The 25569-nt window shown below is 48.6% G+C and overlaps 1 protein-coding gene across 1 annotated transcript in view; it reads right to left on the minus strand.

Annotated features, from left to right (window-relative positions):
- Positions 1-10615, minus strand: part of LOC127579547 (protein jagged-2-like) — a 216593-nt gene extending 205978 nt beyond the window's left edge. Inside the window, 2 exon segments of the mRNA XM_052032445.1 lie at positions 9988-10287; positions 10412-10615. Coding sequence (XP_051888405.1) covers positions 9988-10287; positions 10412-10468 — 357 coding nt within the window. The 5' untranslated portion in view covers positions 10469-10615.
- Positions 10616-25569: the final 14954 nt, after the last annotated feature.

Genomic DNA, 25569 nt, shown 5'->3' on the forward strand with positions numbered 1-25569 from the left:
ACTCAATGTAACTGCACTGTGTAATGAATTGACCTGTACGATCAGTTTGCAAGACAAGTTTTTCACTGCACCTCGGTACAAGTGACAATAATAAACCAATACCAAAAGGGACCACTTCATGCAAACACACAGGAATTTTACTGACTTCTAGATGAAACATTAGACCATGGTTCTGAATCTCCTCTCAGGTATGTGGAAAACATGCCATGACAATATCAAAGAAAATGGATTTCTTCCTGGTATCCAGCCAATATTTAATCCTCAGCCAACATCACTCCAGAAGATGATTAGATCATTGCTTTCTACAAATTACCTGTTGTGTTTACTATATTACCAGTGACTACACTTCAAAAAAATGGCCCACAATTGGTTGTAAACTATATCCAACATAGAGGCTGTGAAAGGGCCTATGTAAACACATGTGAATGTGTGCCATCTTTTTACAAACTCACATCCCTAACAACAGAATGAGCCCAACCAGCAACAACCAAGCAAACATTACCAGCAAAACTAATTCAAAATTAAAAATTGATTTTAACATCAAGTCGATTTCAAAATGGATAAAAAAAAGTGAACAAAATAGATCGCTGGTTTGGTTACGGGTTTACACAGCGCTAATGTGAAACAAACACTGGCAGAGATGCAGTCATAAATCAAAGGGTGATTCAGCGTAAATTGGCACGTTGGCTCAGCTTCATTTTTCGGGGCTAAGTAATTCAAACAAATATCATGTTAGTGAAAAACAGGGACTTGCATTTCTAGATGACTTCAGGATGTTCCAGAGCCTGTTACAGACAATAAAGTGCTTCTGAAGGGTAGCCACAATTAGGAACACACAGCAGGTAATTCTGCACACACAGAAATGAGGTAACATTTTATTAAATCTTTCTTCAATGCTAATAGCTGAGGGATAAAAGTTGGCCAGGATACCATGGAGAATTTCCTTCATTTCTGAAACAGTGACAGTACTGATTTTGTTTTAAGAAAGTTCTAAACTTTATAATTATATCAATACCACAATAAAAATCTTTTAGTTTGTTTTGGGAGTTGTAAGCTTCCTCTCCATTCTATACTGTGCAGCTTCCCACCACAAATGACAATAGGTCAAGAATCGCATCACTCCCATTTAATCAAGGAGCAAAGAACTAACTTACTGTTTTGCTTTGAAATTACATGCTTCCCCTCCCTCCCCTTTGTAACAGAAGGACAGATGTTCATGGAAACAGTTCACATCCCATTAACTGGCAGATCTCAAGCTACCAATATGTAAAGTCAGTGCCACAAGTAGGATAAAGGTCGTCTAAAATATTCCATTCAAGCTCACACTCAGTGTTAAAAGCTGAAAGCTTCCAAATATACGTTCGCAATTAACCACGAGGTGTAGAGCATAGATGGACATCACCGCACACTTCCCACATCGCAGAACAAATTCTGCAAATTATATCCTGGATTCATCACTGAACAAAGGAGAAGTCCAAGAATTTTGTTCAGCTAGTAACAAACTACTGTAAGAGTGAAAACTGACCTTAAGTGTCCCTGGCCAGGAACTACAGAACATTACGTGGTAAAGGTGCAGAGATAGGGAGACAAGGAGGCAATGGCAGATGCAAAGCAGGCCCTCCCTGAATTTCCCTTTTATGGTCTGGATGTCACCTTTAAATGGGACTTGAGCTTACAAAATTAATGATCTAGAATTTTTCCCCTGAACATAAACATTCCAGTCCTCTGCTGGTTTAGTTAAATATTTGGCTTGAGTAAGGAGGTCTCCAACCACCTGTTGAGAATCGTTCATTGACTCTTGTGTTATTAAGTTGCAGGGTTTCAAATTATTCTCATCTATCTCCCGACTGCTGCCCACTTCAACATCCAACAGGTGACTCCAACATTAATTTCATAGAACACTAGCAATCCTAATGCTACCTTAAACTGCATTTGCCCTTTAACTATAATTTTCACGCCTCCATTCACAGGGGATCATAGTCATACAGTACGAAAACAGGCCCTTCGGCCCAAATGGTCCATGCCAACCAAGACTATCTAAACTAGTTCCATTTCCCCACGATTGGCCCATATTCCTCCAAACCTTTCCTGTTCATGTATCTGTCCAATTTCCTTTTAAATGTTGTTAATGTACCTGCCTCAACCACTTCCACTGGCAGCTCATTCCATATACTGACCACCCTCTGGGTGAAAAAGCTGCACCTCAGGTTCCTATTAAATCTCTCCCCTCTCAACCTATGCCCTCTAGTTCTTGATTTCCCAGTCCTGGGAAAAAGACCGTGTGATCCTCATGATTTTATACACCTTAGAGATCACAATAGGGTGCTGGCCAGTTGCACAGCAGTTGGCCCCCCAGGCCTCAAGCTAGTGACAAGTCCAGAAGGCAAGCAACTGCTAGCCATTTAACCTAGTAAGCCACCCCACGTGAGCCTAATACTATTTGTACCAGAACTGTAAGCCTCCAAGCAGGGGCCAGTAGATTGTAAATAGACACAAGTCTCCTGGCTAACACCTCCCTCCAACCTAAGGGGGTTGAGGCCAATTATTACCAATGTTTCTTAAACAAAATAGCCATTTTTACAGCACCTTCCCCAACCAAAGGGCATCCCAAAGCATTTACAGCCAATGACTTTAAAATTCTCATTCTTTTCAAGTTCCTCCATGCCCTCCCTTGTCTCATTTTTATCTTCTCATAACCATTCAAGATAGACCAGTTCTCCAATTTTGTCCTCGAACATCCCCAAATTTAAATTGCTCCACCACCAATGGTCGTGACTTCACCCGCCAAAAGTTTCAGCTCCAGAAATCCCTTAATACACCTCCCGCTCTCCTTTCCTTTAAGACACTGCTGAAAGCGCAGAGCTCCTTTTGCCCTCATACATTCTTAAGTTGTTCCGTGTCAATGCTTGTTTCATAACGCTCTTGTGAAATGCCTTAGAACATTTTTGGCAATGTTGTCATCATGATGCCTTCAAGCCAAGATCATCCAATTCAAGAGAGTCAGAGAGCAGGGAAACAGGCCCTTCAGCCCAACTGGTCCATAACAAACAAGACACCCATCTAAACCAGTCCCATTTGCCTGCGTTTAGCCCATATCCATGGACCTGTCCAAGCATCTTTTAAATGTTGTTAATGTACCTGCCTTAACCACTTCCTCTGGCAGCTCATTCCATTTACTAACCACCCTTTGTATGGAGAAAGTTGCCCCTCAAGGTCCTATTAAATCTCTCCCCTCTCACCTTAAACCTATGCCCTCTAGTTCTTGATTTCCCAACCCTGGGAAAAAGACTCTGTGCATTCACCCTATCTACATCCTTCATGATTTTATACACAGAGGTTGGTAATTAAGGTCGGAGTCTCAATTGCTCTTCTGCACACTGACTTTATATATGGCTTTAAAGCCTTAAATGGCCCTGCCCTTCAATACCCAAATATTTCATGTCAACCATTACACAACTGTTGGTTGCCCATCATACTGTCTGCTAAACCTGTCACATACCCAAGCTTCCAGGGGGAACGTGCTCAATCCTTGGAAAAGCAGTTATTTGCCAATACCGCTCAACTCACCCCCACCTCCCTCCCTTACCCTTTTCATTTAGCAATTATTTTAAAGCAGTCGTACACCAGATATGTTATTCAAGCATGCTTATGTCTGCTGATGTCTACACTGAAAGGTCCCAGTCTCCACATATATAACCAGAGGGACAAGGAAACAATCCCCTGAAGTCATTAGTTTAGGTAACAAATCCTAGCCTCCTCCTCAAAGTAACTGGGTTACCACATTCAGAGTTTACACTAACAAGGTTTGCTGTTGGCTTACACAAGCAGTGAAAGCCACCCGATCATGTACAATTTACTACAGAAATTAGGGATGGACTCATTTGTTAGAATCAAGGGATAGTCGAGGAAAAAAAAGAGGGGTGAAGGGTGGAGAAATGAAACAAGCCAAAGAGGGAAATCTCTCAATTAAGGAAAAACAATGAAGCAGGATGATCAAGCTGGAAACTGCACTGTTGACATCAAGTGCCAAATTTATTATTACATGCAAAGATTACCAATGTGAGTATCTTTTTCCAGAAAATAACTGACAGTCAAGAGCATTTCCAGAATGCAATCCAACCGAGAGATCAGACGACATCATAAACCACAAAGCTCAAGCACTTTCAAATTGTTATTTGAACCCCAAGGGAAAATGACAGCCTTGAAAAACCACTCCAGGGCATCTTTTTCCTTTAAAAAGGATACACCAACTAGTGTGTTTTTGTTTTGCTGATGGCTGCTTTCACCACCAGCTCTGTGGTTAATGTTGATGCTGTCGTCTCACCCATCCTTAAAAAAAATCACTCCCATTAATGGAGAAACACCAGTGAATGCTCAGAAAGGACAGTCAAGCATTGGCCATAGTCAATACTTGACTTATTTCACGACAATTCGTGATGAGCACCTAAATTAGGCAGCAAATTTAATCCAGCATTTAAGAATACGGCCAATTCAGTGCTAGCACAGCAGAGTTCTGTGGGAGCATGCTATTTCAAATCGAAGCTAAGCCAACCCATCGTGTCAACTGTCCAGTTCGTTTCACTTCCTGCTCTTCCCTTACAACCCTGCAATTTTTCCATTTCAAGTATACATTTAATTTCCCTTTGAAAGTTACTGCAGAATCCTTTTCCATCGCTCTTTCAGGCAGCGCATTCCAGATCGTAATTCACTGTGTAAAAAAAATCTGATCATCTCCTGTTTTTTTTTCCTCTCCAGAGCGCTATTTTGAGGCACTGCCAGCCCTCGTGTTAAGTGAGCCGCTTGCTTCTTCCTTTCAATATATGCAGAGCGATGGTGTCACTACTTGCCTGCTCATGAGCTATTCGGTATTCCTAACAATTATTCTCTTCCTCGCTCATTAAAGTCCCCCAGCCCCCAACGCTTATCCCTCACAAGCTTGCAAGGCTTTACATGAATACACAGGAACCCAAAAAGGTGTTCAGTTACCAGTGACAGAACAACGAACTCTCAAATAACACGCCTGGTTAAGTATTCTTATCACTCCTTCTTAACTTTCATTCTAGAAACAGCAGCCGGGATATACACAAATCAAGCGAAGGTTGAGCATATTTCTCCCTAACCTTCTTCCACCACCTTCACTTTGGGCAAGATTCATCCCCACTTATCTCAAAGTCAGAACTCTAAACTGCCCCTTTTAAAAGAAAATCTTCAAGCCGCAAGATGACTTTCACACTGTACTTTGAGGGGGGGAGGGGAGTGCCTTGGATTTGTATATCATCCTTCACATCCCCATCCAAACATCCTAAAGTATTTTTTTTACAACCTTTGAAGTGCAGTCATTGTCGGAACATAGGATACAGAACAGCAATGGGAATAATGACCAGACAACCCATTCTCTTTTACAATGAAAACAGAAAACACAGGAACACAGCAGGTCAAGCAGCATCTGTGGAGAGAGAAAAAGTTAACATTTCAAGTCAATGACGTTTTATCAGTGTCCAGAGATGTTGGGAATGAAGGACACCTCTTTCAAAGTACCACAACTGTACAATAGGCTCAATAGCCTCCAATGTTTCACTCACAGGTGTTGAGTTTTGAAAGGATGGCTTCAGAACATACCATAAAGAATATGTCATCTTCAGAGCTGGGGGGGGGGGGGGGGGGGGGGGTGTGGCGAGGGCTGGAGAAGATGGTGCTTTTCTACTTTTTTTTAAACGAAACTTTGATTGAAGGATAAATAGTTAGCCTCAGAACACTGTGGATCTTTTGCATCTGAGTGCAGATGGAGCCTCTTCAAGTGTCATGCAAAAATGGCATCCCAAATCTAATGTACTCCTAGCCAACATTAGGAGAGTGGACAATTGACCAACCACAGCACTAACATTTCCTTAAATTTAAGATCCTTAAAGTGGCATGGAAACAGATGAACTGGGAGAATAGGTGCCGCAGAGAGCAGGTTAGAACCCATATCCATTTGAATACCTTACCACCCAGAGAAAGAATCTCAGCGAAAACTAGCTTTTTCTCTTCTTCCTGAATGTCAGAATTCCTTCCCTTCCAAAAAGCAAGTCAATACTTGCCTCGAAACTTCACTGGCATTGAACAACTCTCAAATTCCCCCACAACCCTAGGACATCTGATCCTTCCCCAAAATCACTGTGTCCCTCATCTCCAAGAACCACACCCCAATCTGCTCTTTGGAAATTCTGGGGCACACCCTTCAATTCACCCAAATTCTCATCAAGTGCTTTCTTCCTCCCCCAAAAGCCTTTCATACCTGACCACCACCAGACATTTATCAAAATCTTCATGAGCAGTTCCACCACACCATTGTTACTTGGCTCCCCAGCTCTGAAGGTGGCACACTTCTTGTCTGAGTCACCCCTTTCAAAACTCACCACTGACTTCACAAACACACCATCGCTCAGTGGAAAAACTGAAAGCTATTAGGCTTATCCTGCTGCAGCACCTCTTTGAAAGGGATATCCTTTAGTCCCAACACCCCCCGCCTTTTCCAACTGCTCTACTAGTATTTACCAATTCCCTTTAGAAAGCCATTCACAAATATGCTTCCACTGTCCCAGGTAAATAGCTTCCACTCTGCATTTATTTTGCCAGCCACTTGAACTGGTGTCTCATGATAGCTAACATTTATATCACTAGAAAGTTTCTCATTTAATCTATCAAACTGCTTCATGCTTTGGAATACTTCACCACCTCCATTCTAAGGAAAAAAAAAAGCCCAATTTCTGCATATAAAGTCACTCATTTCTCAGACAATTCTCGTAAACCTCAGCACCTTCCCCAAGCCCTGATATTCTTTGTCAAGTGTGACCATGATATTCCAGTGTTTTCTCAAGGTTCAGTCTAACCTCCATATATTTTCTTAAGGACTACGCCTGTCTATAAAGAATATTATATGCTCTAAAATTAAACACAAGAGGTTTCTCAACTTGTCTTACCATCTGCAAAGATTTGTACACATAATCCTGCAGGTTTCTTAAAATGACATTATTGAGCAGATACTGCTTTATTCTTCACAGCAGAATCCTCCCTCGTCCCCGAGGGATCTCCTCACCCCTGCACCCACCATCTCCCACTCATTTCCCTCAAACTCACCCACTGCTCAAAACCTCAGTCCCCCTTCCCCGGTGACCTCAGGACGATCACACTGAGGGAAAGGAGGGACAAAGCTAGGAGGTGGCCATGAAATCTCAGGAAGAGGGTTAGAGAAAAAAGGGGAAAAAATGGGTCAGCCCCACCCACAACACATTTTGCTCCTCCTTGACCAAATGATCTCCCCTCATGACCCCACCCACAACACCCTCCCTCCCCCTTGCTGTCCCCCTCCCCAGTCTCTCCCAACTCCTCTCTCCTGCCCTCCCCATTGCCAACTTCCCCCGAACCCGCTCCCTCTTCCCCACTCCTCCTACCCTTCCAACCCAACCTCCTCCCCAACATCCTCCCCCTCCCCAATGCCCTCCTGCCCCACTCCTCCCACCCTCTCCTCTGCCACCAACCCTGCTGAAATTCTGCCCCCCACCCTCATAGTCCCTCAACCTCAGCCCCCAAACCCTCCTACCCCACTTCAAAACCCACCCCCAACCCTCCTACCCCTCCTCAACCACTGCCCCCCAACCTCCCACCCCCTCAACCCCTGCCCCCAACCCTCCCACCCTCTCAACCCTGCCCCCAACCTTCTCACCCCCTCAACCCCTGCCCCCAACCCTCCTACCCCTCCTCAACCCCTGCTCCGCCCAACCTCCCACCCACTCAACCCGCCCAAGCCCTCCCACCCCTTCCTCCCCTGCCCCCCTACCCCCTCAACCCCTGCCCATCTAACCCCCCACCCCCTCCTCAACCCGTGCCCCCCAACGCCCCCTCCTCAACCCCTGCCCCCCAATCACCCCACCCCCTCCTCAACCCATGCCCCTCAAACCTCCCACTCCCTCAACCCCTGCCCCCCAACCCCCATCAACCCCTCCTCAACCTCTGCCCCCAACCCCCCATAAACCCCTGCCCCCCCACCCCCTCTTCAACCCCTGCCACCCAGCCCTCCTCAACCCCTGCCCCCAACCCTGCTGCCCCCTGCTGCCCCCTCCTCAACCCCTACCCCCCAAACCCTCCTCAACCCCTGCCCCAACCCCTCCTCAACCCCTGCAACCCCAACCCCTGCCCCCTCCTCAACCCCTACCCCCCAAATCCTCCTCAACCCCTGCCCCAACCCCCACCCCCTCCTCAACCCCTGCACCCCCAACCCCCCGCCCCCTCCTCAACCCCTGCACCCCCCGCCCCCTCCTCAACCCCTGCACCCCCAAACCCCTCCTCAAACCACCCTCCAGCCCCCCAACCCCCTCTTCAACCCAACCCGCCAAACCCCCCGCCCCCTCCTCAACCCCTGACCCCCCAACCCTGCCACCCCCTCCTCAACCCGACCCCCACAACTCAACCCCCACATCAACCCCTGACCCCCCCAACCCCCCGCCCCCTCCTCAACCACTGACCCCAACCCCCCGCCCCCTCAACCCCTGCACCCCCGCCCCCTCAACCCCTATCTCCCCAAACCCCCACCCCCTCCTCAACCCCTGCCCCCCGCCCCCTCAACCCGACCCCCCAACCCCCCTGCCCCCTCAACCCGTAACCCCCCCAACCCTCCCCAACCCCTGACGCCCCCTCCTCAACCCGACCCCCCTCAACAACCCGACCCCCCCAACCCTCCCCCTCAAACCCCTGACCTCCCCAACCCTCCCCCTCCTCAAACCCCTGACCTCCCCAACCCTCCCCCTCCTCAAACCCCTGACCCCCCAACCCTCCCCCTCCTCAAACCCCTGACCCCGCCCAACCCCCCGCCCCCTCCTCAACCCCCCGCCCCCACAAACCCCCCGCCCCCTCCTCAACCCCTGCCCCCAACCCCCCACCCCCTCCTCAACCCCTGCCCCCAACCCCTCATCAACCCCTGCACCCCCCTCAACCCCCCCCACCCCAACCCTACTACCCCCTCCTCAACACCCCCCCCCCCCTCCCCGGGCCGCGCCGCCCGCGCGGGAACCCAACGGACCGGGCGCGAGGGGCACTCGCGCTCGCGGCCCCGGGGGCGCGCAGTGCAGCAGGAATGCACCGCCACAGCCGTGCATTCTCCCAGCCACGGTGCAGCGGGCACGGAGGCAGCAGCCGGTGCATTGCCTGCTGAGGTCCACCGCGGGTGCAGGTCACAAATAGAAAGTGACGCCACTTGCCCATCACTTCCAAGAGTGCATTAGGACCTGGAATTACTGGGTTACAAACACCACTCCTGTGTGCATCGACTGGCAGCATTTATTTATAAAACTGTTGCCAGCAACTACTCCCGCTACAAATGATGTCTATTTGCAACCAGCCACAAATGCACAGTCATCATCCAACTCCTCAGGACGCTTTGCAGATTAATCTTCCTGAAAAGACACGGGGCGGGTTGGTAGATCGCACCTGATTTAAGAAAAACCAGGCAACTCGGCGTCTTTACACTGCAATTTTTTTTCTCTCCTTATCTTGCATTGCAATTAAAACCCGGGCAACTTTTTACTTTTTTTTTGCACCAGGATTTTGTGTTTTTTTTTGAAAGAGTAACTAAAGTATATATTTAGACGCAAACTTGCAACAGAGCAAAACACAACCGTTATTAATTTCAGATCATTCGCAAGACAGGGGTTTCGCGATGGGTTTTAAAAAGAGATCCTGCTCCAATACAATGAAAAGGGGAAAATTCTGCATTGCAACTGCTCCACAAGGTTGCAGTCAGATTCAGGGACCAAAAAGTCCGTCGTTTCCAGTTCACGGGGAGCAAAATGACAGCTGGGCTGGAATAAGTTGAACAACATGCGGTGGCTGTTGCTGGGAGGGGGCTGTTGTCGGTAAGGGAGAGCGTTAAGGTTAGGGGGGCTGATCTTTGAAATTCTGCACGAGGGAGCAATTTGCAAATGCGTGCAATGAAATTAAAACGCCACTTACCGGCCATGCAAAGTGAAAGGGGATAACTATTTTTCCAAGTGCGCTTTTATCTGGGAGAGAAAAAGTATTTTTCCCCAGCACAGGGCTTGATCCGCTCCCAAAAGTGCAACCCCCAGAAGTGGCGACGCGTGCCTGATATTCCTTCAAACAAATTTTGAAATAAGTGTCACATTCGTCCTTGATGCATTTTCGATCCAGGGAATTTCTAGTGCCATCGCAACAATCCCCGTTCTCCAATTCACCGTTAACGTTTTGCACCGAGTTAAACTTGATCTCGAAATAGCCCTTTGCAAACGAGACCTGTAAAAAAAAACATTAAAAACACCATTGAGCGGATGCACTCACCGACGCTAACTGCATAAAAGGGAAAAAAATATATTAAATCACTGCAATGGAACCTAACGTGCATTATTTCATTGCGTACCTGAACCAAGAAAGTTGACAGCACAATAAGGTGATAGATCCCTTTAAAATCCAGCATGCCTTCGCTCTTCTGCTTGCAATCTTTTATGATAAATCTTCCAAAGACCCAGATTCGTTGACGGTCCCGGCAGGGAGTAGGATTCAGTGACTTTTTTAAAGCAATGCAACGAATCCAACGACTGGGATTATTTTCTTTGCTTCCCCCCCCCCCCCCTCTTTCCTCCCAACCCCTAGCTACACATATTTATATATTTTTAAAAAGGCAGTGTGTCTGGACTGGCTCGGTTAGAGTGCTGGCTCTGTACTGGAAGGGGTGGGATCTGGGCTCAGCTCTCTATGCTGGTGAGAGCGTGTGGGGAGGGCACAAATACCAGCCCGCCTCAGGATAGGAGGAATAGGGAGAAAACGGACTAGCACGGCTCAGCACCGGTCTGAGGAGACAGGGACGGGGGCTGGCACGGTTTCAGCACAAGATCTGAGAGACCTGGGTGTTAGATTGGCCCCCCCAAGGACCCGTGCTAGGCTGGCACGGTTTAACCACGGGTCTGGGGGAAGCTGGAGGGGTCAGGCTAGCACGGTTCAGCACTGGTCTGGGGGAGCTGCTGAGATGGGGACGGGTTGGCACGGCTCTGGAGCCGGGTTACACCAGCACGGGTGCGATCACTGGCCATCCAACTCTGATCTGGGGATGAACAGGACCAGCCCGGTTCTGATGGGAGGGTCGGGGGAGCTCGGCTCAGCACGGCACGGGACCGCGCACAGATCAACACGGGGGGCGGGCACGGCTCAGCACGGGACCGCGCACAGATCAGCACGGGGGGCGGGCACGGCTCAGCACGGGACCGCGCACAGATCAACACGGGGGGCGGGCACGGCTCAGCACGGGACCGCGCACAGATCAACACGGGGGGCGGGCACGGCTCAGCACGGGACCGCGCACAGATCAACACGGGGGGCGGGCACGGCTCAGCACGGGACCGCGCACAGATCAGCACGGGACACCGGTGGGCACGGCTCAGCGCGGGACCGCGCACGGATCAGCACGCATCGCCGGTGGGCACGGGTACGCGCACGGACGGGCACGCCTCAGCACGGGTCAGGCTAACATAACTCAGTGCGGTTCTGGTCAGGCTGACACGGGGGCCGGGGGGGTGGGGGACACGGTCGGGGCAGGTGTGAGGGGCCGGCTCCGGCTCCGGCTCCGGCTCCGGGACAGCTGCAGCCGCCCGGTTCCCGCGCTCCCTGCCGCCGGTCCCGGACCGACTGACGGACGGCGGGGGCGGGGCCTTGTGACGCGGGCCCGCCCCCAACCCCTGGCGCCTCCCACCAATCGCGAGGCCGCCCGCCTTCCCGCCGCGCTGGCCAATCAGCAAGCGGACCCCCCACCCACCCACCAATCCCCGGCGGCCAATCCGCCTGCCTTCCCGCCGCGCCGGCCAATCAGCAAGCGGACACTCCCCCACCCACCAATCACCGCCGGCCAACCCGCCCGCCTTCCAACCAGCAGCGGACCCCTTCCCACCAATCCCCGCCGGCCAATCCGCCCGCCCTGGGCCAATCGCCGCGGCGCGTCCGTGCGCCTGCGCGCTTGTGCATTATTGAAGTTTGCCTTGTATTGAGTTGTAGGGGCATTGAATAACCCTGCAGAAGTTGGTCGGATAATTAATTTATTTGCTGCTTCTCCGTTGTCCTTGTTGCAAAGTTTCCCCTCTTGCAAAGCCTCTGTCACTCAGGGCTGGCAGAGAAGTTGCGTGCAAAGCTTGGAGTGAGTGTTTGTGTGTGTGTGCAGCCTCCATCAATGCACCACAAAGGCAGGAAATGGGCAAGAACTGGCTGCAAGGCTCAGACAACACTGCAGCCTCTCAGTCGTCAATGGCTGTGATTAGTATGTTCCTGGTATTGATAACCACAGGGCAGGCACTTCCCTGAAAAGTTATTATTTTTCAATTTTTCTAAGAGCAGGGAAGTTATTCACTGGAGACACCAGAGAGACTGCAGATGCTGGGATCTGGGCAAAACTAACTGCTGGCGAACTCAGCGGGTTAGGCAGCATCTGTGGAGGGAAATGGGCAGTGGACGTTTTGGACTGGGTTGGAGGGATACGACCCGAAAGGTCGACTGTTCATTGACCCGAAACGTCAACTGTCCAGTTCCCTCCACAGATGCTGCTCGACCTGTTGAGTTCCTCCAGCAGTTCATTGTTGCTTGAAATTATTCATTACACATCATTAATTTATGGCAACGTCTTCCTAACATAAAATGTGCACGTATGGTTTTATATCTTACATAGGTATGTGTGATTCTTAAAACAGATTTTGCGTTTTTATTTCTCTGCAGGTAACTGGTTTGGGATCAGAATCTTTTTTTATAGGGTGGGCCACTGGTGGGGAATTTGACAGTCCCACCCTATCAAAGTGGTTTCCTTTGTCCTATCCATTCCTCTCCATAACCTTCACCACAAAGTTAAATTACCTTATTTTAATCTCTCTTTTCTAGTTCTGATGAAGGATTTGTGACCTGAAGCATTAACTCTGCTTCTCTTTCCTCAGACACTGGCTGATCTGCTGAGTGTCTCCAGCATTTTCTGTTTTTATTTCAGGCTTCCAGCATCTGCAGGGTTTTTTTATTTAGGATTTTCATTTAGTGGAAATCTGGCCCTGCACTGAGAGAGGGGATTGGAGAGAGAAAGTGGGAGGGACTGAGAAGCTGGAATTGGGGGACTCACAGAGGAAAGGGATTATCGAAGGGGCGAGAAGGGAGGGAAGAGATTATGGAGAATATTGAGGAATGGAATGGGCAATGTGCATGTGTGATTGTGCTTGTCTGATTGTCTGTGGTCAGAGTGAGTATGCACATGTGTAGCGTGTGTCTGTGTGTGTTTGTTTCAAATACCTGTGTGTGTTAAATCTGTGCAACAGAGCCTGGTCTTCTGTCAAAAGGGAAAGTGAACTCTAAACAAGTCCTCCTCCTGAAGAATTGTGTAGAAGATGGACTTGATGTAACCAACACCCTGTTTCATCAGACAGACAAGTACAAGGTCTCAGATTCAGATTATTGTCATATACACCAGGGTGCAAGGAAATTCCTTGCTCACATGAAGCTCACAGGGTAAACAGTATAAATGGTGACAATAAATACAACAGCAAATACAGTGACAAGCACAAAGCAGCATAATGGTGCAAAGATTGTCCTGCAAACTGAAGTAGTGCAAAAAGAAATGCTAAAGTGACAATAACGGAGTAACCAAGAGAGGTAGAATTAAGGTTTGGAGAACATGGCAGCTTCACTGGGAAGAGGATGTGAAAGAGGTGATTGGTGCAGAAGTCTGACAGCAGTTGGGAAGAAGCTGTTACACTATGTCATTGTCCCAACAAGGGAACTGCCCCAACAGGAGGTGACTAATGCATTCTGTAACGTCCGTCAACCCGCCCCCAAAATCGAACACGCTGCTGCAAGAGATCATCGTTGAAGGACTCCCAGACCCTGCAGAGAGAGGGCAGTGCTCCACAGACAGCCGTAGGACTGCCAACCAGCAGCACAGATGGTGTACAGCACCTGGACTGCCCTGAAGCTTGCAACATTTTGCACCTGTGAAGAGTCTCCTGACTTCTCTGTCAGGTCTGGTGGGATAAGAAAGACTAGGAGATGCAGCAGTTAACTTTCCTGAATTTGAAACATTGTCACAACTCAAAAGGCGAAGAAGCAGATGGACAAGCAGTTGGAAGTCAAGGTCCGAGAAGAACCTGTGACCTAAGGAACAGATGGTGGGTGAAAAGAGTTCAGGGGGTCCAATACCTAGCTGATGATTGTGTGTGCATCCTTCAAGGTTATCAACATCCCAGACGCCCCAAGAAACAGCAAGGCAGGGGAGTTCATCAAGGACAGAGAGGCAGTCATAAAGTTATGCAGCATGGAAACAGGCATAATGCTCCAAGTGTGGTCTCACGCTTGCAACGTGACTGTTGCAACGTGACATCCCAACTCCTGTGCTCAATGCCCTGACTGATAAATCAAGCATATGACTAAAGACATTCACCACCAAGACTATCCCTGACTCTAATCCAGTATCCATCACGATCTTAGTCCACCCCCCCCCCCCACCACAACAAGTGGTAGAAAGTGCAAACCCAAAAATAACAGGGCTTTCAGTGCAGATAAAACCCCTGCTGAGGTTCCGAAGCATGGTGGACTCACGCAGACTCCTGTCTTCTTCTCCCTCCTTTGGGAAGAGCAGAGAATGTCAGGGTATCTCAGCAATGCCATAGTTGACCCTATCATAAGGAGAAGAGACAAATCCAATTGGAGCACCTGAAGAAGGAGCGCCTTGCTGCCTGCCGCAGGGACATCCATTGCCAGACTCCTCCTCAGTGACGTGAAGCTGCACCTTGCACATTCTGATCATCAAGAGGCCACAATCTTCACCACCAACAAAAAGAAACATACAGGCAGCAGCAGCAGCGACCGTATGTGGCTTTTTAAACCTCACAACAGGCTTTGGCTCCATCAACCAAGGGGTATTATGGAGAAACCTTCTGAAATTGGCTGCCCCGAAAATCTTGAGGCAGACACCACTACTGAAATTCACCACCACCTCCACGGCACCACCTCAACTTTCAGCTGCCTGAGGAAAGAGACATTTGAGGATCATTTCCTCCAAATCGGCACCAAGCTCAGGGTGCAGTGGGCAGCAATGATCACCTTCCTCCTGTGTGCATCAGGGGCATGGACTACCCACAGCAGACACCTGAGAGCACTGGGGAGGTACCAGCAACACCTTCTCCGCATCAACCTCCCAATCCACTGGTAAACCAATGTCAAACCCCTGGTAAACCCTTTGACTCTCACCAACTTTTACCGCTGCACCATAGAAAGCATCCTATCAGGATGTATCACGGCTTGGTATGGGAACTGCTCTGCCCAAGACCGCAAGAAGCTGCAGAGAGTTGTGGACACAGCCCAGCGCATCACAGACACCAGCCTCCCCTCCTTGGACTCTGTCTTTACCTCTCGCTGTCTTGGTGTAGCAGCCAGCATAATCAAAGACCCCACCCACCCGGGACATTCTCTCTTCTCTCCTCTTCCATCGGTTAGAAGATACAGGTGCCTGAGGGCACGTACCACCAGGCTTAAGGCCAAGCCTACCCCACTATGATGAGACTATTGAACGGTTCCCTTATACAATGAGATGGACTATGACCTATGACCTCATGACCTCACGATCTACCTTGTTGTGACCTTGCACCTTATTGCACTGCATTTTCTCTGTATCATTCTACACTTTACTCTGTACTGTTTTTTTTTTACCTGTACTACATCAATGCACTCTGTACTAACTTGAAGTAACTGCACTGTGTAATGAATTGACTTGTACGATCAGTTTGTAAGACATGTTTTTCACTGTACCTCGGTACAAGTGACAATAATAAACCAATACCAATACCAATGTCCTCTCCCAGTCACATCAGTGGACTCAGCCAGCTCCACCATGGGCACAACCCTCCCCACCATTGAGGACATCTTCAAGAGGCGGTGCCTCAAGAAGGCGGCATCCATCACTAAGGACCCTCACCATTTGGGACATGCCCTCTTCTCGTTACTACCACTGGGGAGGAGGTACAGGAGCCTGAAGACCCACACTCAATGAATCAGGAACAGCTTCTTCCCCTCCGCTGTCAGATTTCTGAACAATCCATGAACCCATGAACACTACCTCGTTATTCCTTTTTTTTCCACACTATATATTTACTTCTGTAATTTATAATAATCTTATGTCCTTGCACTGTACTGCTGCCACAAAACAACAAAATTTCACGCCACCTAAGTCAGTGATGATAATTCTGATTCTGAAGGGAGTGCTTGGAGGTCAAATGCAAACAACAGGAAGAGGTCAACATCGTAAATAATCCACCCACCCGCCCCTTCGGACACCTCCAGCCCCATCTGTGGGAGAGTCTGCAAGGCCCACATTGACCTCATTAGTCACCTCAGATCCCACAGAACAGGATTGGACGCAAGTCGCCCTTGATCCCCAGGCACTGTCTAGGAAGAAGACTTTAATGAATTGCACTTGGTAGCTTGCACAGAGAACAAGGTGGGAGATAAACATGTAGCGCATAACCAGACTACCTGCTAACATCTCCTTCAACCTGTTAGCTGGGACGTTCTGAAGCAAAACAATGCAGGTCCATGTCAGATAAGTGCGAGGTGTTGAGACATCAAGCCCACCCGGGTCATTCTCTCCTCTCTCCTCTTCCATTGGGTAGAAGATACAGGAGCCTGAGGGCACGTACCAGCAGGCTCAAGGACAGCTTCTACCCCACTGTGATAAGACTATTGAATGGTTCCCTTATACGATGAGATGGACTCTGACCTCACGATCTACCTTGTGGTGACCTTGCACCTTATTGCACTGCACTTTCTTTGTAGCTGTGACACTTTGTACTGTTACTGTTTTTACCTGTACTACATCAATGTACTCTGTACTAACTCAATGTAACTGCACTGTGTAATGAATTGACCTGTATGATCGGTCTGTAAGACAAGTTTTTCACTGTACCTCGGTACAAGTAACAATAATATACCAATACCAATACCTTATCCTACTAGAGGACCGTTCAATAGTCTTATAACAGCGGGATAGAAGCTGTCCTTGAGCCTGGTGGTATGAGTTTTTGTCTTTGTACCTTCTGCCCAATGATGACACATCCTCACCAAAGGATCCTCATCAAAGGATATGCCAGAGAGCCAATCCCATTGTAGGATGGGATGGGTCTTTCATTATGTTGGCAGCTTTCCCAGCAGCGGAAAGTGTGGATGTAATCCATGGAAGGGAGGCTAGTTTATGTGACGGACTGGGCTGTGTCCACAACTGGCCACCAAGATGAAGAAACAGTGGTCACTATTGTCACCTATGGGGAGCTTCTTGAAGAGCATGAAGCTGAGAAGGTGGACCAAAAACAAACAGGCGTGGGGCAAACAGTCACATCGCCATTTTCCTTGTGGTATTGAGGGAGGAATGTGGGAGGAGTATTTTATAGGTTGCTTTACATCCACCTTAGAGCCTTAGTTTGGTATCTCAACTGGTAGCAAATCCGAAAATACAGTTCTCCCTCAGCACTGGGATGGTCTTGAACCCATAACATTTTGAGTTAGAGGCAAGAATGCCACCCATTGAGCATGATATATCGTCAATTAACCCTGGGGAGGGAATCACACACCCAGACTCCGGCTCAACACTCACACTGAGCAGCTGGAGTATATTCCGATATGCACTGAGGGAGCACTGCGAATTGCAGTCACCTCCTCTGTCCTTTGTACACACTGCGGAAATTAAACTTTGATAACCCCGAAAGAAGATAAGTCTGAAAGGCCAGAGGTTCAGTTTAATAACAGATGTGATGGATCAGGCTCATCAAATTTATGTTTATGCAATAGAAACATGTACAAGGATAAATAATTCAGAGAAGTTCTGTCCACACTGATATTCAGTTTACCTACATACACAATGACAAGGCTCCATATGGCACTGACAAAGGCCAGGTCTCCCTGTTTCACTGTGGATCTCGGCTCACTTACGGAACAGAGTCAGGGAACCATACAGAAGGAATCCGTTTGGTTCGGCATGGTACTGCCAGTTTCTTGACTGAACAATCCAATTCAGAGTTACACACAGGTTAAAGAGCGGCTGCATTTCCTCTGATCAGTGCCGCGAGCTGTCCTGTTTTCAGAAGGACCATTTACAGTGACAAATGTTCAGCCAGTTTGGATGACAGGTCATTGACCTGAAGTGTGAATCCTGCTTCTCTCTCCGCGGATGCTGCCTGACCTTCTGAGTGTTTCTAGCATATTCCATCTTCATTTCAGTTTTCCAGCATCTGCAGTCATAGAGCCACAGAGTCATACAGCACGGAAATAGGCCCTTCGGCCCGACTGGTCCATGTTGACCAAGATTCCCATCTAAGCTAGTCCCATTTGCCTGCATTTGGCCCATATCCCTCTAAACCTTTCCTGTCCGAGTACCTTTTAAATGTTGTTAATGCACCTGCCTCACCACTTCCTCTGGTAGCTCATACAGACCACCCCCTGGATGAAAAAGTTGCCCCTTGGGTTCCCATTAAATCTCTCCCCTTTCATCTTAAAGCTATGCCCTCTAGTTTTTGATTCCCCAACAATGGGAAAAAGACTGTACACTTTCACCCTATCTAATCCCCTCATGATTTTATACATCTCCATAAGATCACCCCTTATTCTCCTACGTGCCAATCAAAACAGTCCCAACCTGCTCAACCTCTCTCCGTAACTCCGTCTCTCGAGTCCTGGCAACATCCTCATAAATCTCCTCTGCTCTCTTTCCAGCTTAATGGCATCTTTCCTATAGCGGGGTGGCCGAAAGAGAAGTGGCAGATGGAGTCCAATCTGGAAAAGTGTGAAGTGATTCACTTTAGAAGATCGAATTTGAAGGCAGAGTATAAGGTTAATGGCAGGATTCTTAGCAGTGTGGAAGAACAGAGGGATCTTGGGGTCCAAGTCAATAGATCCCTCAAAGTTACCACACAAGTTGATAGGGTGGTTAAGAAGACATATGGTGTGCTGCCCTTCATTAGTCGGGCGATTGAGTTCAAGAGCCGTGAGGTAATGTTGCAGCTCTATAAAACTCTGATTAGACCACACTTAGAGTATTGTGTTCAGTTCTGGTCACCACATTATAAGAAAGATGTGGAAGCTTTAGAGAGGGTGCAGAGGAGATTTACCAGGATCCTGCCTGGATTGGAGAGCATGTCTTATGAGGATAGGTTGAGCGAGCTCGGGCTTTTCTCTTTGGAGAGAAGGAGGATGAGAGGTGACTTGATAGAGGTGTACAAGATGATGAGGCATAGATCGAGTGGACAGTCAGAGACTTTTTCCCAGGGTGAAAATGGCTAACACGAGGGGGCATAATTTCAAGGTGATTGGAGGAAAGTACAAGGGGGATGTCAGAGGTACGTTTTTTACACAGAGTGGTGGGTGCGTGGAACGTGCTGCCAGGGGTGCTGGTGGAGGCAGATACATTAGGGACATTTAAGAAACTCTTAGATAGATACATGGATGGTAGAAAAATAGTGGGGTATGTGGGAGGGAAGGGTTAGATAGATCTTAGAGCAGGATAAAATGTTGGCACCACATTGTGGGCCAAAGGGCCTGTACTGTGCTGTGATGTTCTATGTTCTATGTTCAGCTCTTGAAGATGTCCTGGATGGTGGGGAGGATTATGCATGGCCCTTGCATCTTATTGTCTGCCTGCACTGCACTTCCTCTGTAACTGTAACACTATATTCTGCATTCTGTTATTGCTTTTCCCTTGTACTACCTTGATGTACTTATGTACGGAATGATATATCTAGATGGCACGCAGGCAAAGCTTTTCAGTGTACCTCGGTACACACGACAATAATAAACCAACTGCCAATTATGTGTCTATCACTGATGCGCCCAGCTGGCCCGTTTGTCAACGCTTTCTCAGAGATTATGGTGGAGTATGGAGTCACACGTTGTGACTGAGATTGACTGAGGATGATGGATAATCTGTGAGGTTCTGTGGGCCCCACAACTGAGGGTCGGTATTTAAATCCTGATTTATTTCACCACTTGAATTTAAGCTCCCCCGCTCCCGTGGTTGTACTTCACTGATACAGACCACTGCATGCTATCCCATCCACTCAACCACCGTGCCCTGCAAACTTCACCACACGCATTTCCTCTGTAAACTCGTGACAACACCTCAGAAGTATTTCATTGGCGACCAGGTATTTTGTGTCACCCTGCTTCTGTAAAGGGGCACTGTAGAACTGAAGGGTCCACACAAATTCAGTACTGCCTGTGCATGCCTCGGTGTGGACAAGTTTGCAACTACCAACACATACATTACGACGCTGATGATAAGGAGACACAAGAGACTGCAGAGGCTGGAATCCAGAGCAACAGACAATCTGCTGGAGGAACTCAGTGGGTCGAGCAGCCTCTGTGAGGGGGAGAGGAATTGTTGATGTTTCGGGGGAGTGTTGGTGACACAGGAACCCTCCTCCCCTCCTCCGTCCACCAATCACCTCCAGCCTCTTGTCTCATCCCTCCCCCTTCCCCCCTTTATACCGGCCACTCTCAGTCCTGATGCAGGGTATTGACCCGAAACGTCAACAATTCCACTCCCCCAACAGATGCTGCTTGACCGCTGAGTTCCTCCAGTAGATGGTGCCTTGAGGGTGATATACACACGCACTTTACTACTACAGGGATGTCGCAAACATAAGAAATAGGAAGAGGAGTCGGCCATCCAGCCCTTCGAATCTGCCCTACCAGTCATCAAGATCATTTCCTGCACTGTCCCCTGGATTCTCCTAATGCCCAGATGTCTATCCATCCCTGTGTTGAATGAACTCAACAACTGTGACCACACAGCTCCCTAGGGTAAGGAATTGCGCAGGTTCACAACCCTCTGTGTGATGGAATTTCTCCTTATCTCAGTCCCAAACAGCCAGCCCCTTATTCCCAAACTGTGCCCCCCTCCACCCCCTCCACCACCCCCAGTCCTAGACCCCTCAGTCAGGGGAAATGTCTTCCCTACATCCAGTCTACCATCAACCAGTTACACAGGGCCTCGGTGTGCTCTTGAGCATTGTCTCGAGGTTCTATTCTGAATGCTCCTCCACTTTGGGTGGACTGCATGGGGTATTAAAGGGTGTGGAGGGTGAGGGGAGAGTGGGATTAGGCTGTGCCACCCTCTCATGTGTATAATACTCCAGTAGGGTCCTTCTCCTGATGAAAACTGCCGAACCTGTGTCCACAGCCCCATCCTGTTTGATTATTCAATTAGTTCGAAATCAGGGCAGTTTGGAGATCCAACCGTGAATCCATGAGGATCTGGGCTTTGCTCTTTATAATGAATTTGATGGGCGGGAAACCTGGCCTCCTTCCTCATTCTGGGCCGACTTGCAACTCCAACCCCAAGCCTTTGTCTCCTCCGCCCTCCACATTGGCCAAGCAAGCTCTGCAGTTGTTGCCACATGGAATTTGATTGGAAGGTGGGAGAAGAGTCACCACCGCCTCCTCCTGAGAAGAGGCATGGGCGGTGAACACACAGCTCGCCAGTCCCACCATCTCCCCAACACAGAACGAAGCAGGGAGAGGGAAGCAGAGTTCTGAGAAAGTAAGTGGTACAATAACCAGTCAATACCCCCTCTCAGAGATCATCATAGAGTATGACAGCACAGAAACAAGCCCTTTGGCCCATCTAGTCCATGCTGACCTGATCTGCCTCGTCCCATCTACCTGTACCCAGACCATATCCCTCCAAACCCCTCCCATGCATGTACCTATCCTAATCTCTCTTAAATGTTACAATATAACCCACATCCACCACATCCACTGGCAGCTCGTTCCACACTCGCACCACCCTCTGAGTGAAGAAGTTCCCCCTCAGATTCCCCTTAAATATTTCACCTTTCACCCTAAACCTATGACCTCTAGTTCTAGTCTCACCCAACCTGAGGGGAAAAAGCCTGCATGCACTCACCCTATCTATACCCCTCATAATACTGTATACCTTTATAAGATCTTTATAACTTTAGTGCTGTACATGGATTTTAGTAAGGCATTTGATAAGGTTCCTCATGGAAGGCTCATTCAGAAAGTCAGGAGGCATGGGATCCAGGGAAACTTGGCTGTGTGGATTCAGAATTGGCTCACCCATAGAAGACAGAGGGTGGTGGTAGATGGAGCGTATTCTGCCTGGAGGTCGGTGACCAGTGGTGTTCTGCAGGGATCTATTCTGGGACCCCTGCTCTTTGTGATTTTTATAAATGACTTGGATGAGGATGTGGAAGGGTGGGTTAGTAAGTTTGCTGATGACACGAAGGTTGGTGGTGATGTGGATAGTGTAGAAGGTTGCTGTAGATTACAACAGGACATTGATAGGATGCAGAGCTGGGCTGAGAAGTGGCAGATGGAGTTCAACCCGGAAAAGTGTGAAGTGATACACTTTGGAAGATCAAATTTGAAGGCAGGACTCTTAGCAGTGTGGAGGAACAGAGGGATCTTGAGGTCCACGTCCATAGATCCCTCAAGGTTGCCGCTCAGGTCGATGGGGTTGTTAAGAAGGTGTATGGAGTGTTGGCCTTCATTAGTCGGGGGATTGAGTTCAAGAGCCGCGAGGTAATGTTGCAGCTCTGTAGAAACCTGGTCAGACCACACTTGGAGTATTGTGTTCAGTTCTGGTCGCCTCATTATAGAAAGGATGTGGAAGCTTTAGAGAGGGAGCAGAGGAGATTTACCAGGATGCTGCCTGGATTGCAGAGCATGTCTTATGAGGATAGGTTGAGCAAGCTAAGGCTTTTCTGTTTGGAGAGAAGGAGGATGAGATGTGACTTGATAGAGGTGACAAGATGATAAGAGGCAGAGATCGAGTGGACAGTCAGAGACTTTTTCCCAGGGCGAAAATGGCTAACATGATGGTGCATAATTTTAAGGTGATTGGAGGAAGATATAAGGGGGATGTCAGGGGTAAGTTTTTTACACAGAGAGTGGTGGGTGCGTGGAACACACTACCGGCAGATGTTGTGGGGGCAGATACATTAGGGACATTTAAAAGACTCTTAGACACATGAATGATAGAGAAATGGGGGGCTATGTGGGAGAGAAGGGTTAGATCGATCTTAGAGCAGGATAAAATGTTGGCACAACATTGTGGGCCAAAGGGCCTGTACTGTGCTGTAATGTTCTATGTTCTATGTTCTATTTCCCCTCATTGTCCTGCACTCCAGGGAATAAAGTCCTAACCTATTCAACCTTTCCCTATAACTCAGGCCCTCAAGTCCCAGCAACATCCGTGTAAATTTTCTCTGCACTCTTTCAAGCTTTTTAATAAAATTCCTGTGGGTAGGTGACCAGAACTGCACACAGTGCTCTAAATTTGGCCTCACCAACATCTTGTACAAATTCAACATAACATCCCAACTCCTGTACTCAATGCCCTGATTTATGAAGGCCAATGTGCCAAAAGCTCTCTTTACGACTCTATCTACCCGTGCTGCCACTTTCAAGGAACTATGGATCTGTATTCCCAGGTCCCTTTGTTCTACCACACACCTCAGAGCCCTACCGTTCACTGTGTAAGTCTTACCCTGGTTTGTCCTCCCAAAGTGCATCACCTCACGCTTGTCTGCATTAAATTCCATCAGCCATTTTTCAGCCCATTTTCCTAGCTGGTCAACCTTGCATTAGTGGTTGTCAAAATCACACTGCAAGCTTTGACAGCCTTCCTCACTGTCCACTACGCCCCCAATCTTGGTGTCATCCACAATTTGCTGATCCAGTTTACCACATTATCATCTAAACCATTAATATAGATGTTAAGCAACAACGGGCCCAGCACCGATCCCTGCGGCACACCACTAGTTACAGGCCTCCAGTCAGAGACACAACCATCTACTACCACTCTCTGGCTTCTCCCGCCAAGCCGATGTTGAATCCAATTGGCTACCTCAACCTGAATGCCAGGTGACTTAACCTTCTGGACCAGCCTCCTCTTCACACATGAGGACTGAGGGAATGGCGAGGGCCGTAGGCACCAGTCAGGAGACGACCAAAAAAGGCTCGAGGAGGGAGAGCTGACCTGGTGCACACACGTTGGACAAGCGCCCTTGTCCTGTTCCATGAGGTTCTACAACCAAGGGCGAGGGAGACTGAGGAAAACAACAAGAAGAGAAAAGTTGTGGCGATGCAGCCAAGTGTGGTAATCTGCGTGTTCATTCATTAATCGAAACAAACACATCCAACCAAGCAAGAAGATTGAAGCAGGGAGATTAACACTGCAGAGGCACATTCACCCAAGTAAAATGGTAACCAAGGGACACCTCGAGAGACTTCAATATCTTCTCGGGCAAAGAATCCCCTGGCATTTGGCACTGGGATTAAATTTCTTTCCACAGTTAAGAACCTTGGCTCCATCAACCTTGCATTAGTGGTTGTCAAGGAAACTCCAAGGGATTTGTTGCAAATCTGAGGGGCTGTTGCCATGGTGACAACCACAACCAATTTGTTATCGCCTGTTTTACGTCGTACAGTCAAAATTCCGCCCCACACTTTCCCCCGCCCCAAATCCGACTCAAAACAACTTAAGTGGCCCCAGTGGGTTCCAGTTCCAAACACTGGGATGTGATATCCTCGTCGTCACACTCCAGTCCCTTCGTAGATTTGCCTCTTTGACCTCTACATCTCCTCCAGGCGTGACAGTGCCCCCAATCCCACCTTGACAACCCTGCTTTCTCCAAGTCTCCCATTCCTTCGATCACCCAACTCCCAATTCCCTGTCAAATCCTTCCTGCCCCCGTCCTCCATGAAACCCAGCTACTCAGACACCCGGTGTGTCTACCAACACCCGACCAATAAGACGCCATATAAACGTACGACCTTGTTGCATTTGAACTCAGACTGAGTTCCTGACAATGAGAGAGTGAGTGTGGATTGTTACCTGTGGGTGAACAAGATTTAACATGAAGCCAGATTACTGAACATAGCAGCCTTCTTTAGCCATTGGAGCGTAATGAGGCTGCATTAGTGGTTTGGAAGAATTAGCAGGCCTGACTGCTCTACATGTAGGAGCTTAAGGTGGATGAGATTAGATAGAAAAGCACACATTTGTAGTGTGAAAAGCAAGAAGCTTTTTGGGCAGAGGGGCCTGTTGCTGTGCTGTACTGTTCTGTGTTCGATGTGAGTTTAAAATTCCTCAGAATGAATAGCCTGTCCTGGTCCAACCACGGAGACGCCACAGCCAAGAATGCTCACCAGTGCCTCTGCTTCCTCAGGAGGCTAAAGAAATTTGGCATGTCCCATTTGAACCTCACCAATTTTTATTGATGCACGATAGAAAGCGTCCTATCTGGATGCATCACGGTTTGGTACGGCAACTGCTCTGCCTGTGACTGCAAGAAACTGCAGAGAGTTGTGGACACAGCTCAGCACATCACGGAAACCAGCCTCCCCTCCATGGACTCTGTCTATACCTCTCGCTGCCTCAGTAAAACAGCCAGCATAATCAAAGACCCCACCCACCCTGGGCACTCTCTCTTCTCCCCCCTCCCATTGAGCAGAAGATACAAACGTCTGAAAGCACGTACCACCAGGCTCAAG

This window comes from Pristis pectinata, chromosome 1 (assembly GCF_009764475.1).
Source record: "Pristis pectinata isolate sPriPec2 chromosome 1, sPriPec2.1.pri, whole genome shotgun sequence".
NCBI lineage: Eukaryota > Metazoa > Chordata > Chondrichthyes > Rhinopristiformes > Pristidae > Pristis > Pristis pectinata.